Raw genomic sequence first — 19,902 nt, 5'->3', positions numbered from 1 at the left:
TTACGCCAGCAGAAGCATAGCAGATCCAGCCCACCAATCAAAGAAGTAAAGTAATATCTATTTTGAGAGTTGTTTTGATTGAAATATGATTAACACAATAATTTAAAAATATATTCATTTGATATTATTAGTGTTTCATTTTCATTCTGCATTCTAAAGACTAATTTGAACACATTCAAATTATTTGTGATTTTTTTTTTTTTTTTCTATTAACAGTCATAACACTAAGAAGTCACTAAGAAATCACATCTGCATATAGTTATGGAAAAAATATGTACATATTTATGCGCCTTCCTATGAAGTTTTATCTTACTACTGTCACATTTAGCTAGTTCAGGGCGGTTGTAAGGCAAGATACAGAAGAGTGTCTATAATATTTATGGATTTATATGTTATATATATATAAATTTGAATATATAAAATTAATTTAATTGAAAATCTTTCTCTTCAGATCTGTACATCTAATTGTACTCTAATAGCAGGTCGAAAAAAGATACACTGTCACGTTATACTCTTTATACAAAGTAAATATTTTCCAGATCATATTATTTAAATAATTTGACAATATAAAGTCAAATTATTTAATTTAAAAAATAGCATGTTATTTACTAGGAAATATGTTCTCTTTATAGTATCAAGTTCAGACACATTATAATAAGTCTTTACACATGAACAATAAACAGCTGCTCTTATATTTCAGAAAGGGGATCATCATACTTTGGGGTCCTTGATTTTTTGAAAACTCCTGATCTAAAGTCTAATAAACATCATCCGCAAGGAACAACAAGAGGGGGGTGAATTCAGTGAACAGTTTCACTACTTTTGTGCATGATATAGCAGAGCAAAAAGCTGCATCGTATCACAAACTACTTGTAATCAAGTTAAACCAGGCGCTAATTAGACATTACAGATATTCAATTTAGGTGTACTCTTATTGAGTCTTATTAAGTTTTCAATTGATTCGCGTGTTTTGTAGCAGTTCAGACATGTCTGTTTTGCACATGAAAGCAGGCATTTAAATTAGTTAATCACAACTACCGGTCCTAAAGAGCGAATTTGAAGCCGTCTGATGCACAGATCCGTGTTTTCATTTCAAGTAAATGATTACTACAAAAACTAAAGCACACATTGTAATGTATAATGTAACGCCCCATATATACTACAAACGAGCGATGTGGCAAACTAGAATGCTAACATTATAATCAACAAAGCGTAGAGAATTCGTAAGCTTGTTCTGAACTGCAGGGTTCATACTGGAAACTGTGTAAACCTGCAGGGAGTAAGTTAAAGTTCAAATGTAGTACCAGGGTTGGGGTAACGGAATACATGTAACGGCGTTACGTAATCATCCATACAGTTATGTAAAAAAAAAACATAGTAATCAAATTACAGTTACATTTTGAAAAAAGGGGGAATACTATCAGGATTACAGTACTGGATACTTTATTTATGAAGTAATTAGTAAATGTAACAGAATGCATTATTAAAATAACCCTCCTAAGCCTGTGTAGTACCTACTCAGACAGTTTTTTACGAATACGCTAGCATATACGTAGAGGAGAGCGGGGTAAGTTGTCACACTCTTCTTAACTCCAAAACTAGAGGATCTATCTCAAAAATCAAATAGCCACTTTGTGTGACTTCTTCTTCCATAGTTAACTTCCTGGTCACATGTGGTCAAGATCACTCTAATCTGAGGTTAGCACAATTTTCTTATTTTTTGGCTTAAAAAGTAAAAAAATTGCACTTTAAATTTTATGCAATACAACTTTGTTAGATATGAATGTTAAAAATTATTAATTTGCACAACATAGACGAGACAATAACGTGTCTTTTGATACTTTAGCTGACGTGCTATGTTGAGCTATCCTTGAGATTTAGCCAACATTAGCACACATGTCAGTTTGGGATAAGTTGTCTCAATGACTTTGGGGCAAGTCGTCACATGTGACAACGTGCCACAGTACAAATAAACACATAGAACATGCTCAAAAAAGAGGTTCAACATGATAAGTCAGTTATGTTCAGAGATTAAACATGTTAAGTTAAGCGAGTTATCAGCAGTATTCCATTCAGTTATCATGGATCTATGTGCAAGCCAGAGAAAGTCTGAGTTTAAAGTTCAAAGTAAAGTGGTCTTGCCACTTGATGTGTTTTGACTGAAATGTGTATTGTCTGGATTGAAATAATTGTTTTTCCAAATTCTCGAGGCATGATTGTTTATATTTACAGTTCTGGTTTGAATTTAAAAATTAAAATCAGTAATAACAATTAAGTAGTTGTGTTCTTATTTTTAGATAATCTAGTGTGACAACTTACCCACCGATGGGGCAAATTGTCACAAGTGCACATTCTCTATTCAACAGTCTACAACTCCGTAATGAGATAAGATATGAAAATGTAATGAATACAACATATGTGCCCAAGACTTCCTTCTATCATTTGGAATGACATTTATACCACTGTGATGTATGGTGCTCAGTAAATGTTAGACAGTGTGAAAAGTGTGACAACTTACCCTGCTCTCCCCTACAGCTGAACACTTAGCCTTTTAAAGTATTTGATAGCGTGCATGAACGCAGGCGGTCGACACATGCGCTCAACACATGCGTTCTAGAAAGTTTCATCTTTGTCCAGTGTCTGGACAACCTTTTTTCTCCAGAAGTTATGACAGATAAAAATGTCTTTGTATTCTTTTAAACTAAAATTGCACCTATCTCATAACCCCCTCACACAAGCACTTGTTAAAGCGGGCGTCTGTTGTTTTTGCAGTCTCTGGTATTTTGTTGTTTTTGTCGTTGTTCCGTCTCGTTAGTTTAGATTTCTATTGTAAATTCAACGGCCCGGCCAGTGTTGCCACCTTGTGGAACAACTGATTAGTGCAAAACAAATTCAATGCGCATGTGCGACCTGTATGTACAAACATTGGGTGGCACGAGTATTCTGGTGATGAGATTTGCAAAGTGTACTTTGGACTTTACATTGCTTATTCTCTGTGTACAATTTATTCAAACTAAATGATGTGTGTGTGTGTTTGTACCGTAGGGTCAAACTCAATGCTGGTGATGCCCTCGTTACTTCCATCTAACGTCCCTCTGTTCTGGAGAGTTCCTGTGAGGACAAAACACAGCAGTATGTTACATCAAGCCTGAGAATATTCACTAAATCCTGTTGTGTGTCTATTGACTTCATAATAAAGCACATCACATGAGATCACAGTTTATCTACACACTGTGATGCTTGCCCATGCAAAATGTGCTGACATGATGGTGGGTGTTTGCCAGGGCATTGCTCTGCTACAGTGTTTGCATTGTCACATTCTGGTCTCCACAAAAAGTAATTTTCTTACTCAGCATTTGTTTGCCTTTTTTTCCCAATGCAAATATAGAAAAATAATACCTTCATTCAAAGGAAAAATTTCTTAACCCACTGGCAGATATTTTTCTTGTTTTAAGAATAATTCTCACTTAACTTTGATACATTTTTCAGAAAACAAGACTTCTTATCTTCTGCATTTTGCATCTCAAGTTAATGTATGTTTAGATATTAGAGTACTGCCATCTGCTGGTGGTCACAGGCAGTCACACGTACTGACAAAATCATTTTGTATCACTCAATGTGGCTCTTTATTATCTATCTGAACCCTGTCTATGTGGATAAAGCTGACAATGAAACAGAAGATGACTTTTTCAGATTAGTTTTGTGATGTACCTGCTTCAATGTCCCACAGTTTGATGACTCTGTCGGTCCCTCCTGTAGCCAACAGGTTTGAACTGGTACTGAACCGCACAGCGTTGATTCCCAGCTCATGAGCATCCTGAAACCACAAAACATACACTCATTTCTAATTCTTTACATGTATGTATTATACATTTACATGCATTAGACATTTTTTAATCCAAATTAACATTCAGATATAGAGGTGCCGGTCATATAATTAGAATATCATCAAAAAGTTGATTTATTTCACTAATTCCATTCAAAAAGTGAAACTTGTATATTATATTCATTCATTACACACAGACTGATATATTTCAAATGTTTATTTCTTTTAATTTTGATGATTATAACTGACAACTAAGGAAAATCCCAAATTCAGTATCTCAGAAAATTAGAATATTACTAAAGACCAATACAAAGAAAGGACCTTTAGAAATCTTGGCCAACTGAAAAGTATGAACATGAAAAGTATGAGCATGTACAGCACTCAATACTTAGTTGGGACTCCTTTTGCCTGAATTACTGCAGCAATGCGGCGTGGCATGGAGTCGATCAGTCTGTGGCACTGCTCAGGTGTTATGAGAGCCCAGGTTGCTCTGATAGTGGCCTTCAGCTCTTCTGCATTGTTGGGTCTGGCATATCGCATCTTCCTCTTCACAATACCCCACAGATTTTCTATGGGGTTAAGGTCAGGCGAGTCTGCTGGCCAGTTAAGAACAGGGATACCATGGTCCTTAAACCAGGTACTGGTAGCTTTGGCACTGTGTGCAGGTGCCAAGTCCTGTTGGAAAATGAAATCATCTCCATAAAGTCGGTCAGCAGCAGGAAGCATGAAGTGCTCTAAAACGTCCTGGTATACGGCTGCGTTGACCTTGGACCTCAGAAAACACAGTGGACCAACACCAGCAGATGACATGGCACCCCAAACCATCACTGACTGTGGAAACTTTACACTGGACCTCAAGCAACGTGGATTGTGTGTCCTCTCCTCTCTTCCTCCAGACTCTGGGACCCTGATTTCCAAAGGAAATGCAAAATTTACTTTCATCAGAGAACATAACTTTGGACCACTCAGCAGCAGTCCAGTCCCTTTTTGTCTTTAGCCCAGGCGAGATGCTTCTGACGCTGTCTGTTGTTCAAGAGTGGCTTGACACAAGGAATGTGACAGCTGAAACACATGTCTTGCATACGTCTGTGCGTAGTGGTTCTTGAAGCACTGACTCCAGCTGCAGTCCACTCTTTGTGAATCTCCCCCACATTTTGTTTTTGTTTCACAGGTTATCCCTATTGCTTGTACACTTTTTTCTACCACATCTTTTCCTTCCCTTCGCCTCACATTAATGTGCTTGGACACAGAGCTCTGTGAACAGCCAGCCTCTTTTCCTTAGTTGTCAGTTATAATCATCAAAATTAAAAGAAATGAACATTTGAAATATATCAGTCTGTGTGTAATGAATGGAATATAATATACAAGTTTCACTTTTTGAATGGAATTAGTGAAATAAATCAACTTTTTGATGATATTCTAATTATATGACCAGCACCTGTACATTTAGGTATAAATGTAATCAGTTCATGCACTGAATGTTATGATCCTTTAAACACCCCTGGCAAATACCCAGAACAGCCTCGCAATCAAGTGACCACCCAGAATACCCTGTTCTGTCACGCAATCAAACCCATGACCTTGAAGTTGCAAGCACTATATTCTACTTTTTGAGCTACCAGAACACTTTTATGGCGCTTATTATTATTACAATTTAAAATAACTGTTTTCTATGTGAATATATATTAAACTGTAATTTATTTCTGTGATCAAAGCTGGATTTTCAGTATCATTACTCCAGTCTTCAGTGTCACATGATCCTTCAGAAATCATTCTAATATGCTGCTTTGATGCTCAAGAAACATTTATTATAATTACCAATGTTGAAAACAGTTGTGCTGCTTAATATTTTTGTAGAAACTCTGATACACTACCATTCAAAAGTTAAGAATAAATAAATGAATAATAAAAATAATACTTTTATTCAGCAAGGATGTAAAGTGACAGTAAAGACATTTATAATGTTACAAAGATTTCTATTTCAAATAAGTGCTGTTTTTGACCTTTCCATTCATAAAAGTATCCTGAAAATAATTATCAAGATGTCCACAAAAATTTTAAGCAGCAAAAACATTGATAATAATAAGAACCATTATTAATAATTGAGCTGAAATAATAATTCATAATAATCGAGCATCAAATCAGCATATTAGAATAACTGAAGGATCATGTGACACTGAAGACTAAATATTAAATATTTTATAAATTAAAATAAATAAATAAATTAATTAATAATTTCAATAAAAATTATATATATATATATATATATATATATATATATATATATATATATATATATATATGATTACAGTACATGATACTATATGATACAGTATCATGATATTACATTATACAGTAACATGATATTTTCGTACAGTACACTAATGTGAAACTAAAGAAGGGGAAGAAACTTTACTAAGGTGTGAAAATTATAAAAACAAGCAGCGTATTAATTTACACTCAAGGGGAAATGAAAGCTGCATGCGATAAGCACTGCAATATTTTAACATCAAAAATACAGCAATATGAAGATTTTTCTTGAAAAAAAAAAAATATGAAATGATCGGAAGTAGTATTTAAATCCTGACGTGACAGCATTTAAAAGATCAACAGGAAATGCAAATCAGTAATTGTAACACATGTCCATTTAAGGAAGTGGCAACTCCTCTCCATACCACAAATAGGGCTGTTTCCTGCTGTCAGCTATTCAAATGAAAATGGGTGGCTGCACATGACAGAGCTGCAGTGTACTACAGAAAGACACTGTTTCTCAGCGACACACAGACGCTTTGTTCCACAGCCACATCATCCACAGACCACCAGCCACCACCATAGCGGATGAGCTTGTAAAATATCATTAAGATAAATATTGTTGTCCATTTAGCCCATTTACTAGTCCATCTGCACAACTGTTTCCTCATCATTTTAACTAAGTTATATAGGTTTCCGTAATATAACATCACAAAATATGATTTGTTGTTGATCATGTTGTAAACAGTAACACGCACCAGTGTAAAAATTGCCTTGGTTGGGACTCGGGCAACCAGACACACTCCTAATGGTATAAAGAGATCTTCTTCTGACCTGCACACTGATTTACCTCTAATCTTCCTCCTAGACACACAAACAACAGAAGAACGATCAGTAATACTTATGGGTAGTACATCTTATATATACAGTACAGTATAAACTGAGTTACAGTGCTGGGGGTAACGCATTACAAACTGTATGTGTTATGTAATCACCTTTTGTTTTGGAAGTAACGGGTAGTGAATTTGTTTTTAAAGCATAAAGTGAAATCAAAGAACAAACTGGTGTGACACCATTTCGAACTAAGGGTGCTTTTACACTTGGTTTGATTGCCTGGACCAAACCCGAGCTCGATTGCTCCCCCCTCCCCCTGTCCCCACTGGACTGTGTTCACATTATATTATTTGGGTCCAAACCGTGGTTCGTTTGCGTCATCAAACCAGCAGCTGTTTACTCCGTTGCTTAGTAACGACGGCGCAGGAGAAGGTGGCAAAATGCATAACGTTACTCTCCTCACTTTTATATTTTTGTTTTTGAACTGTTGGTTTTGTTCATAACGGCATTTGAAGAAAGGAGCTACACTACAGCTCTCCGCTTGCAGCACGTCTCGTCAAGGAAAGTGAGTGAAACACAAACACACATTTTTATCAAATAATACGGCATTAATAGCGGTTCACTTCCGCAATTTGGTACGTTTGCATTCATATCAGAAGCGAACCGTACCGGAGTTCACTTGAACTGCACCCCAGACCACGGACTCGGACTCGGTTACGGTTCGCGAATGCGCACCCGAGTTCAGAAGACAGCGTTCACATTATCCAAACGTACTGAACTCTGCCGTCAATCGAACCCGGGTATGCACCAAAAGTGCTAATGTGAAAGCACCCTAAATCAGGCCAAAAAATTAATTTGGAGTTCATTTCGGGAGTTGGTAAACACCTCTGAACTATCATTGGTCCGTGGCAATTATGTAATAGGTAGGTGTGGCTCAGAGGATCCGCCTTCTTTTAGGTGGAAATCTTAAAGGGATTGTTCACCCTAAAATGACCCTTTTGCATTTTGACTTTGGCAGATTGATACACGCTTCAAACTAAATTCGAAACAAAAGATTCGTAAAGCTTCGAAGATTCATGAAGCAGTGTTTTGAAATCGCCCATCACTAGATATTGTTGAACAAAGTCATTATTTAGTTTTTTTGGCGCACAAAAAGCATTCTCATCACTTTATAATATTAAGATGAACCACTGTAGTCACATGAACTGAGTTGCTTTCTGGGCATTGAAAGTGTTAATTATCTTGATGTCAATGCAGGCCTCACTGAGCCATCGGATTTCATCAAAAATATCTTAATTTGTGTTCTGAAGATGAAGTCTTAGGGGTGTAGAACGACATGAGGGTGAGTAATTAATGACAGAATTTTCATTTTTGGGTGAACTAACCCTTTAAGTTCAGTCTAACTTTCATTTATTTTGTGTGTGTGTGTGTGTGTGTGTGTGTGTGTGTGTGTGTGTGTGTGTGTGTGTGTGTGTGTGTGTGCTTTTTATGCTACGCGTTATAAAAAGTTTTTCATGCTATGGAATATCCTTTTGGCAAAATTGTATGTATGTTTATTGGTATTGTACTGATCTGAATTTCATTTGTTTCTGTTTATAATAAAGAATTACTGCTATATATTACTTCTATTTTTAGTATTTATCTTTATTTAGTATTTGTGTGTTGTAAGTGTATATGTTTCTGTGTCAGGGAGACACTTGTCTGAAGCCAAAAATAAAATTAGCAATAATAAAATAAGCAACTTGCTTAGTTTGTTTCCTGAGTAATGAAATATGTTCATTTTAAAAGTAGCATTCCCCAACTCATGCAACACAATGATACATCAGCGCTTTTAGAGCTTTTACTGAAAACTTACTCAAAGAGTCCTCTGATGGAGCTGATGATGCGGGGGGACGTAGCTGAAGCAGACCTGAGGAAAAATCACAAGCTGACATTGAGAAAAACTATCTGAACAATTTCAAGAACTCTGAGATGGAAGATCAAAAATCACCATAATAATTATGCATAAACGCCACTACTGTTACCTGAAAAGTGGACCATGGGATCTCTCGACTCTCTCTGCAGTTTCACATTTGGGGGATGATGGTTTGGAGGGTGACACATTTCCAGAGTCTCTGACAGGTGAAAGCAAAACCATTAATGAAATCCCTCAGAATTAGGGTTGCAAAATTCCGGGAATTTTCAAAGCTGGAAACTTTCCATGGGAATTAACGGGAATATATGGGAATTAATGGGAATAAACAGGGAATTTGCAAAATTGCAGGTTAGCCTATAACAGGGTACTTTAATGTAGTTGAAAAAACATCTTACAGCATAATTTTGGTTAAAACAACCAGATTTAATGCAATTTCAGTTGAATTTTTACCCTGCATATTCCTCAATAACATTCACACAGCACACTACTGACTGCAGGGCTATTGAGGACACACCCCCTGCATACACTGTGCATTCCCCCAGTCCATAACATGCACATTTGATCAAAAATACAGAAAAAAAAAACAGTAATATTGTGAAACATAACTACAATTTAAAATAACCTACATTAAAATATAATTTATTCCTGTGATTTTCAGCATCATTTCTCCAGTCTTCAGTGTCACATGATCCTTCAAAAATCATTCTAACATGCTTGGATACTCTTTTTCAGGATTTTTTGATGAATAAAAATTTAAAGAACAGCATTTATTTAAAATTATGGAAGAGGATTAGAGCCAAGCAATAATAAAAAAATAAAACCATCTCGAGATTAAAGTTGTTAAATTTCGAGAAAAAAGTCAAGATAAAATGTTGAGAATAAACTCGTTAAATTTTGAGAAAAAACTCGTTAAATTTCGAGAAAAAAGTTGAGATAAAATGTTGAGAATAAACTCGTTACATTTCAAGAAAAAAGTCGAGATAAAATGTTGAGAATAAAGTCATTAAATTACGAGAAAAAAGTCATTAAATTACGAGAAAAAAGTTGAGATAAAATGTTGAGAATAAAGTCATTAAATTACGAGAAAAAAGTCGAGATAAAATGTTGAGAATAAACTCGTTAAATTACGAGAAAAAAGCTGAGATAAAATGTTGAGAATAAACTCGTTAAATTACGAGAAAAAACTCATTAAATTTCATGAAAAAAGTCGAGATAAAATGTTGAGAATAAAGTCATTAAATTACGAGAAAAAAGTCGTTAAATTACGAGAAAAAAGTTGAGATAAAATGTTGAGAATAAACTCATTAAATTACGAGAAAAAACTCGTTAAATTTCAAGAAAAAAGTCGAGATAAAATGTTGAGAATAAACTCATTAAATTACGAGAAAAAACTCGTTAAATTACGAGAAAAAAGTTGAGATAAAATGTTGAGAATAAAGTAATTAAATTATGAGAAAAAACTCGTTACATTTCAAGAAAAAAGTCGAGATAAAATGTTGAGAATAAAGTCATTAAATTACAAGAAAAAAGTCGTTAAATTACGAGAAAAAAGTTGAGATAAAATGTTGAGAATAAACTCATTAAATTACGAGAAAAAACTCGTTAAATTACGAGAAAAAAGTTGAGATAAAATGTTGAGAATAAAGTCATTAAATTACGAGAAAAAAGTCGTTAAATTACGAGAAAAAAGTTGAGATAAAATGTTGAGAATAAACTCATTAAATTACGAGAAAAAACTCGTTAAATTTCGAGAAAAAAGTCGAGATAAAATGTTGAGAATAAACTCATTAAATTACGAGAAAAAAGTCGTTAAATTACGAGAAAAAAGCTGAGATAAAATGTTGAGAATAAACTCGTTAAATTACGAGAAAAAAGTTGAGATAAAATGTTGAGAATAAAGTAATTAAATTATGAGAAAAAAGTCGTTAAATTTCAAGAAAAAAGTTGAGATAAAATTTGAGAATAAACTCGTTAAATTACGAGAACAAATTAGTTAAATTATGAGAAAAATGTTACATTTCGAGAAAAAAGTCAGGATAAAATGTTGAGAATAAAGTCATTAAATTATGAGAAAAAAGTCGTTAAATTACGAGAACAAATTAGTTAAATTACAAATTTGTTCTCATAATTTAACGACTTTTTTCTTGTAATTTAATGACTTTATTCTCATAATTTAATGAGTTTATTCTCAAAATTTATCTAGACTTTTTTCTCGAAATTTAACAAGTTTTTTCTCGAAATTTAACAACTTTAATCTCAAGATGGTTTTATTTTTTTTATTATTGCTTGGCCCTAATCCTCTTCCGTATAAAATAGAAATATACACTACCATTCAAAATTGTGTAATTGGTAGTAATTTTTTTCTTTCTTTTTTGAAAGAAATTAATACTTTTATTCAGCAACTATGTGTGAAATTGATAAAAAAAAAGTGATATTAAAGTGATAATGTTAGAAAATATTTCTATTTTGAATAACTTCTGTTCTTTTGAACCTTTTGTTCATCATTGAATCCTGAAAATAGTGTTACACGTTCCAAAAAATATTAAGCAGCACAACTGTTTCCAACATTGATAATAACTGAGTATCAAATCAGCATTTTAGAATGATTTCTGAAGCATCATGTGACACTGAAATAAATATCACATAACAATTGCTGCAATAAAAATATATTTATTTTACATATTTACTAAATTAATTGAATGCGAAAAAGACTGTTATTATATAAAATAACTGTTATTTCATGTTATGACCAAACAAAATGTTTATATTTATGTTTGTATATGATACATTTTATATAAATATTATACATTTATATAAATTTCCAATTAATTCCCATAAAATCTCATCAATTCCCATAAATTCCTGTTAAGTTTCCAAAATTCCCCAGGTTAAGTTCCAGTGGAAAGTTTCCGGAAATTTACCGGAAACGTTCGGCCCCTTTGCAACCCTACTCATATGTTGACTTCAGAGTGTTGTTTATGCTGCCCTCATATGCTGATTAAAGGAACAGTTCATCTACAAATCACTTACCCTCATGTCATTCAAAACCGACATGACTTTCTCTCTTTTGTGAAACACAAATACATACATGACATGTCTCCTTTTGTGCTTCACAGAAGAAAAATGTTATAAGGGTTTGGATCGACACGTGGTCAGATTTACGCTGTCGTGTCACTTTATACAGTTGTTACTTACTCATTAATATCCACATTCTTACTGGCAGCCATCTGAAGCTCTTTGTGAAGACTGGCCGCTCTGGCTCTAAGAAAGAAGAGGAAATGTGATCAAGAAGGATGTGGTGTTTATGGAATTGGCTCTTAAGATTTAGGAAAAAGGAACCTACAAATTAGCTGCCAGCAGAAAAGCACAGCAGTGGAGAGAATGTGCTCAGTGAACTTTGAAATATGGCCTTTGTTTAACGAAACACCAATTCATTAACTACATTAACCATCTTCTAAGCCATTGAATTTTAACAAATGTTTCTACTGTTGTATAACATGTCCCATTCCTCACTGACAGATGGTGCGTACAGTATAATGACCTCAAAAAGAATTTAAACATTTTTATTAAGGACGTAGAACTTATAGCTCCCACATTGTAACATATATAAAAAATCTCAATCTTATGCTTTTTTTGATATAACATTTCATGTAGCTAGCTGTTTTTGAGTGTAAAAGTGTTGCAAAGATCAAAGTGCAGATAAATGGAGTTGTTGAGTTATTAGAAGACACTGTTTCCACTTTACATGCACTTCCAAAGGATTCGGAGGACTCGGGCTGGAATTGATACAGTATACAAGCGCTGAGGAAGATCCGGAGATGAAATTCAGACATGGTAATGGGCATTTCATTATGACACGCACTGTAAATAGTAGACCACTGACAACAGACTGAGCCATCTGACCAATCAGAGCAGAGTAAGCTCTCAGAAAGAAGAAGTTTAGAGACACTGTGAGAAAAGAGGTGATGCAGAAATGTATATTATGAGAAAATGTGTTTTTTGACCTTGGATGCATGTAAATGTATTAAAATTATGTCATCATTTACTCACACTCAGGTCATTTCAAACCTGTATGACTTCTTGTGCCAAACACAAAAGCAGATATTTAAAAAAAAAAAATGTTTTGGTCCATTCAATAAACGTTAACGGGGTTCAGAATACTGCAGCACTAGACCACATTGGGTTTTTAAAGCAGTAAAACATTTTTCAAAAATATCTGTTCCACAGAAGAAAATCATACAAGTTTGATGATTTTCATTTCAGGAATGAACAATCTCTTTAAATCCATTCTGCAGAATCAATGTACAACCAATGGCTTGAATTAGAAGATTGGAGATTTTTTTAAGAGGCGCAGTAATCACACATTGCATCTTTAAGAGATTATTACTATGTACAATTCTTGTGTGTAACCCTTTTACATGCGTCCCATGACCCCACTGACCTCACTCTCTTCTCATTACGATGGTTCATGCGGGCAGCTGCCTGCTGTTTTAGTTGGATCATGTTCTCCAGGATCTCGGAGCTGTGGAGTTTCTCTTGTCGGTACGTCCTCTCCATGTTCTGGTGCTGCTCCAGCAGAGAATCATACTTTTGTTTCAGGAGTTGGTTCCCAGTCTGCACCTCAGCCACGCGTTCCTGAAGCACCCTGTGCTCTGACGCCAGAACACTGAGATGCTTTTGGACCTCATACAGCCTTATTAAAAAAAACAAAAAACAAAATTATTTTAGATATGCAAGATCTATGATAAAATGGTCCCACTTTCCAATACTTCAGGAATTAAATTGGAGATATATGGCAGAATGTCCAGCGTCTTTTTTTCTGTACAATGAAAGTGCTAACTTCCACCTGAAGCCATATGTTAGCTTTGTGACCCAAATTTAGGACATTATTCACTGATAATCACTGAAGAGTCAACAGCTTGAGGGTGAATAAATGGCACTTGCCACGCATAGGATACAAAATATGGTTTAAAACCATCGTCTTTTTTCCCTCTTTTTCAACAAAGTGTCAGTAAAAGGAGGCTTAATCTTATGAAAATGTTGACTGTAAACATTGGGAGGTCAAACTAAATAATAAATGAAATGCCTGATTTGTGTATAAATAAATAATCAGCTATAAACTGTGTATGTTTGTAGCAGCAGATCTATTCCACCGAGACCAAATACATTAACATTGTCATATCCATTACCATATATATATATATATATATATATATATATATATATATATATATATATACATAAATACAATGTTTATATATGCGTGTGTGTGTGTGTGTGTGTGTGTGTGTGTGAGTATGAGACAAGTAACCGGGTTGCAATTTTAAATAAACCTATAACTCAGTAGTGGCAAGCAGGGTTGAGGCCAAATGTTGATTTGTAGTTATTTCATGACATATAATAGCACAGTAAGTTCATATAAATCAAATAAAAAAACATTTGTTTAATATATTTGTTTGTTATATTACAATAACAAAGATAATAGGGATGAATGGTTTGAAAATGGTGTGTGAAAATTACATAGTTCCGGCATGAAACTCTAGATGGCGCAGGCTGATAGGTCTAACTCATTTGGTAGCAGTCATGTCATTATCTACATCACACAGCTGATTAATTGTTGTATCAGCAGCCAATGAACTCCAGCTCAACATTCAAACACCGGTAGTGTTGCTGTTAGCGGGCTTTCAGGAACCCTCCACTTCCCCAACTCCACCTGTATAGATCTGCTACGGGGTTATTCACATATGTGCAGCAGCAGCATGTCTTGCATGCTCATAGCAATGTTTGTGAATGTATTGGCAGTAGCAAGTCTCAGTTCTTGCTCTGCAGCAGCAGTCTAGCAGATCTATTCCATCGAGACCAAATACAATAAAGGTGCCCTAGAATCAAAAATTGAATTTACCATGGCATAACTGAATAACAAGAGTTCAGTACATGGAAATGACATACAGTGAGTCTCAAACACCATTGTTTCCTCCATCTTGTATAAATCTCATTTGTTTAAAAGACCTCAGAAAAACAGGCGAATCATTACGTAACAGTCGGGATCATTAATATGTACGCCCCCAATATTTGCATATGCCAGCCCATGTTCAAGGCATTACACAAGGGCAGCCAGTATTAACGTCTGGATCTGTGCATAGCTGAATCATCAGACTAGGTAAGCAAGCAAGAACAATAGCGAAAAAAATACAAGATTTAAAGGGGCCGCACGCTGAATCGGTGCATAGTTAATGATGCCCCAAAATAGGCAGTTAAAAAAAATAATAAAAAAAAATCTGTGGGGTATTTTGAGCTGAAACCTCACAGACACATACAGGGGACACCTTAGACTTATATTACATCTTGTGAAAGAACGTTCTAGTGTACCTTTAACATTGCCATATCTAGGGCTGCACGATTAATCGGACGATTAGAAAAAAAAACATTGAAATCGCACTTAAACGATTTGGCTTAGTGCAATTATGAAATTGCAAAGCAGCAATTATTTTTTTAATGCACGGCTTATCAATGAAGTATGGCTCCAAATGCTAATCCATCTGAAAGCACTGAAAGTTTGAATCGCTTATAATGTGTTTGAAAAAACAACACATGTCAAAACATCTTTCCAGACATGAGAAGCATTTATTAACATCTTGTCCAACAAAAGACAAAATTTAATAACATGTTTTTACTCCAAACTCGCTTCATAACGACAGTTGAGCGTCCTTCTGTGAGATGATGTGGCTTCTTATACAGAATAAGGCAGTCGTGTGTTTATTATCAAAACGTTTCAGTCATGTTTAATCAATCAAAACGTTTCAATCTTCTGTTTATTCAGCTACAGCAATAGTATGGGATTTCCTGGAATGACGCATGTTCTACTTCGGCAGCAGGGCATATTTGCAGTTTCTGCACAAGAGCACCCTCTGGCTTTCAGATAAAGAAACATTTACTACTGATCACAGAGCCGTACAGCTCTGACAAGCTGCGCATAAAATAATCGCAGCTTTTGCCAAATCGCGTGCGATAAAATTGCGATAAATCGTGCAGCCCTAGCCATATCTATTACCATACCAATCTCTCCAGGGTTGTCATGACAGAATTGTGTTTTTTTACTGCAATCAATTTTATATAAATGTGTCAATATTATGACACTGTCAAAAATGAGGATAAAGACCTGTTCACACCAAGAGCGATAACTATAAATTGAACTATCCACCTTATTCCCACTCCTCATGACGCTTTGCGCGAATTATGGGTGTAACTTCCGTTAAGCTGTAAACAGTCAGTCTATGAATGCAGTAATACGTTGTTGTTTTTTTTAAAAAACTGGGTACAATGAGATGACATTATTCTACTCACCCTTCAACCAACGAACATTAAAAGGACATTTAAAAGTGTAAAAGCATCAACAAGGTACTTTCAACAGGCCATGAAAAAGCGTGAATCTTTCCACAGCAATAACGGACAGGTTAAATATAACTATAGTGATATAAATCTGTATTACGTAATATATGTTCCATAATAAAGGAAATAAAATGTTCATAAACTTCAGCATTGCGTGATACTATTTCAAAGTGATTTCCATCATTTTTATAGATAATAAATTGTATTTACCTGTGAAAACAAACCTGGAAAGAGACTTTAAGGAGAAAAACGAGAGATTCTTTGTGTATTCCAGTGAATTATTAATGGGATATATCGTAAATTATACCAGGAGAACAGACCACAAATGTGCAGTATATGATGTCCTTTTTCATACTATTACAGCGGTACACAAAGGGACAAAAGAAAATAATCACAAGGATAGAAAGCAGTGACTGAAAAGAGCACTTGCCATAGATATTGCCAGACAAATTACGTTAAAATACCAAGTGTTATGTTATTCTCATGATGTCTGAAAATAAAACATGAAGGAAAATTGACAGCTCATTCAGTCAAGCTTTATTTGTAGGGCAACCTTATGATTTGAAACAATTCATTTCAGTCTTTATAAATGGAAGTTCCCCAAACCGGAAATGCAACCCATAATTCGAAACGCAGTAGGCTCGTCAGGAATAAGGTGGATAACGATAACTATATTAGTGTCCGCACAAACGAACAATAACGGTCTGTTTATTGTAAACTCACGCACTGCGGTTTCAAAGTGTGTACAACATGTTTTTGCTGTTCTTGTTGCATTTACACAGCTTTAACCAGCAGATGTCCTCAGCATGCTATGTTTCAAGTGAATAGCTAGTGTAATCGATATGATCTAACAGTGAATTTAGCCGACGAAGTCAATATAGTGGAATAAAAACAGCACCTAGTCTTTTTCACTGCAGTTTCAAAGGAAGCAAGACAATGTTGTCGAAACTAGCACTGGATATCTGACGTCATTTTATGTTTGCTAGCCTGACATAATGATCTCATCGTTAATACTTATGACCATTTATTCAGAGGGTACGACTGATTGTTTTCCATATATCCATTTTCTTGAAAAGGGCGTTTGATTTTTCTGGAGCTCAGCGTTTAACTTCTCCGCAATGTCGACTGTGATTTTAAATGCGCGAGCCCTTAAATTAGAATGGATTCTGATTGGCTGTCTGTGTATTATCGTTCAACAGCTGGAAAAAAAATTGTTCTGAAAGTAACAATATTGTTTCTCTATAACTTTATGTGGTGTGGACAGTGCTATTCTTCTATATTTAGATTTTTAGAACTATATCTTTATCGTTATCGTTCTTGGTGTGAACCGGCCTTAAGGAATTTTATGTTTTACTTCTATATTAATTTCATCTTAGATAATAATTTATCAATCATATCTAATCATTTCAAGATTCGTGCCTCTAACCCTTTAAAGTCATGAGTCAGCAAATTGTACCCTATTTGTGGAAAGTGACGAAATTAAAGTGTGGTAAGAATGATGTACATTTTGTGTGTCTTTTCCTGTTTTTGTGCCATAAAAGAATAAGGAGGTTTACTTGGTATGTTGTTCATCCAGTGTCACTTCCTTTATCTGCAGTCGCTGCTGCAGTTCCACCACTTGGTATGCGAGCTGCAAGAACAAAAACAAATGGAAAGCCAAGAAAAAGATCATATTTCAAAGAAGACAAATTCAGACAGCGTAGCTGCCCACTTCTTTATAATATTAATACATATTTTTAAAGAAGTTTCAATAGCTAGATATAGAGGAGAGGACTTGTGTGTTGATAAAGCAAAGATAAGCAGCAGGTTTTATCACATGCTTTCACAAAAATGCTTCAATGTGAGATTAGGTGTAAGGACTGGTTATGCTCGATGCTCAGACATTTACATTAGACTAATATGCTTTGCTTGTACAGGTGAAAAGCCTGTATCAGTTCAGGTGCTTGTAGCTTTGATGGCTGACTGTCAGCTAACAGGAAGAGATAACAGCAGGCCAACTTGTAAACCTGTTTAGTGAAACAGGTCACAACTTGTGCCATAAAATTCAGTTTGTTCTATAAATGTTCACTTGTAATCCAATCATCAAACTGCTTTCTCATGGGAGAGGCTGATTCTGTTTTTCCCACATATACCATCATATCCTACCTCACCGGTGGTCGTCTTAAGAGACGTCAACGAGTCTTCAGATGAGGGGACCACTGACGGCCTGCAGGGGCCAAAAATAAACAGAAATAGATTTGTCATGCCTGAATATGATTGAAACTGATATAGTGTTATTTATATGGTACTCCAATGTACTTCATGCTATTACTATGTTGGTAAAACGTTACATGTGACAGATTCTGGATTTATAAAAAATATTATTTAATATGAATGCATCACAGGTTCTCCAACAAATGTAATTTTCTAGGGTCAGTCACGGTTTACAGTGTAACATCAAAGCATATTATGATTACCTTGACCCTGATCCCAGAATGCCTTTGGTTATGAGGGCTCTTTGCTTGGACTTCTCCAGCAAACTGTGATCTAGAAGCAGACAAACTACTCGTGAACATATATCCAGAGCATCATCTTAAGATAAAGAGGCCAGCTGATGTTTACATGCACTCCAACTGAGTTTGTTAATGAGATTTTCCATTTGCACCCAAGTGTCAAGATTCACAGAATGAGTGAGAACTCGCACAACTCTTTATATCATATTTATATATGCAAATTAGACCTTCATATTCTGTTACTAGAAGCGTTCATAAAAATGGCACATGAATACATTTCATTAATTGCATTATAATTATGTCATAACACTAAATAATTTATAAAATAATAAAAAAAATATATTCAACTATTTAAAATTACATATTATGTTTAATAAACTTATATAAATATAATAACATATAAACAAATTACTACATATATAGGCCTACAACTAAATTACAATGTAATTAATGCATATTGTATTTAAACTACTTCGTATTTTGTGTATTAATTGTATCTTTAAGGCTATTAAATCAATGTAATCAACCATAAAAGTTAGATAGGCTATAAACTTCTACTTTCTTCATTTTCATAGCACTGCATTGATGGTTTAATAATAAGTTAAATGATCTGAACAGCTTACATGACTCTATAATATCCTGGAAGACGCTCGTCTGTGTCCTGTTGCGATTTTTCAGCTGTCTGATAATGTGACGCTTCCATGTTTCGCTCTGTTTGAGTTCAGAGTTTCTCGCGCGCTGCGACGCAGCCATGATCATAAATAATAACAATACAATAACAAAAATCTACGTTCTTAGACATAGTACATATGCGTACGCGCCGTCGTCTGTAACTTATGAGTATGTTTTCCGTTCTTATGAAGCGAATTCACTGGAAAGCGGCAGAAAGCGGCAGAAAGCGGCGCAGCTGTGCGCGCTGAGGCGCGACGCGTCATGTCAGTGGCTGTAAACACATGGAGGGACCCGCCTGCTTCTGTCGCTGATGAGTAATCATGACAAATCTGTGAATGCGTTTACAGCGTAGAAACGGAGCGGGCAGAGCGGACACTAGAGATACAGAGCGAAAAATAAAGTGGGAGTGGCCTATCGGCACAGGCGTTTCTCTGATTGGTCAGATATGCGATGGATCAAAATTTTCTGTTTTAGTTCTTGTGTATTTTTAATTCAACATCTGTTGAGTGAATCATTTATTTATA

General features: G+C 35.0%; 1 protein-coding gene across 1 annotated transcript in view; it reads right to left on the bottom strand.

The window, feature by feature from the left end:
* The window catches only part of atg16l2 (ATG16 autophagy related 16-like 2 (S. cerevisiae)), a 50,003-nt gene extending 30,307 nt beyond the window's left edge, over positions 1-19,696 (bottom strand). The window contains exons 1-11 of the mRNA XM_048161955.1: positions 19,330-19,696; positions 18,671-18,740; positions 18,360-18,420; positions 17,771-17,844; positions 13,267-13,518; positions 12,021-12,086; positions 8,935-9,024; positions 8,766-8,819; positions 6,835-6,940; positions 3,712-3,817; positions 3,041-3,111 (exon numbers count right to left, since the gene is read on the bottom strand). Coding sequence (XP_048017912.1) covers positions 3,041-3,111; positions 3,712-3,817; positions 6,835-6,940; positions 8,766-8,819; positions 8,935-9,024; positions 12,021-12,086; positions 13,267-13,518; positions 17,771-17,844; positions 18,360-18,420; positions 18,671-18,740; positions 19,330-19,465 — 1,086 coding nt within the window. The 5' untranslated portion in view covers positions 19,466-19,696. The remainder of the gene's footprint in view (positions 1-3,040; positions 3,112-3,711; positions 3,818-6,834; positions 6,941-8,765; positions 8,820-8,934; positions 9,025-12,020; positions 12,087-13,266; positions 13,519-17,770; positions 17,845-18,359; positions 18,421-18,670; positions 18,741-19,329) is intronic.
* Between the last annotated feature and the right edge of the window lie 206 nt (positions 19,697-19,902).

Source organism: Megalobrama amblycephala, linkage group LG16 (assembly GCF_018812025.1).
Source record: "Megalobrama amblycephala isolate DHTTF-2021 linkage group LG16, ASM1881202v1, whole genome shotgun sequence".
Lineage (NCBI taxonomy): Eukaryota > Metazoa > Chordata > Actinopteri > Cypriniformes > Xenocyprididae > Megalobrama > Megalobrama amblycephala.
This window is presented reverse-complemented; position numbering and strand designations above follow the sequence as displayed.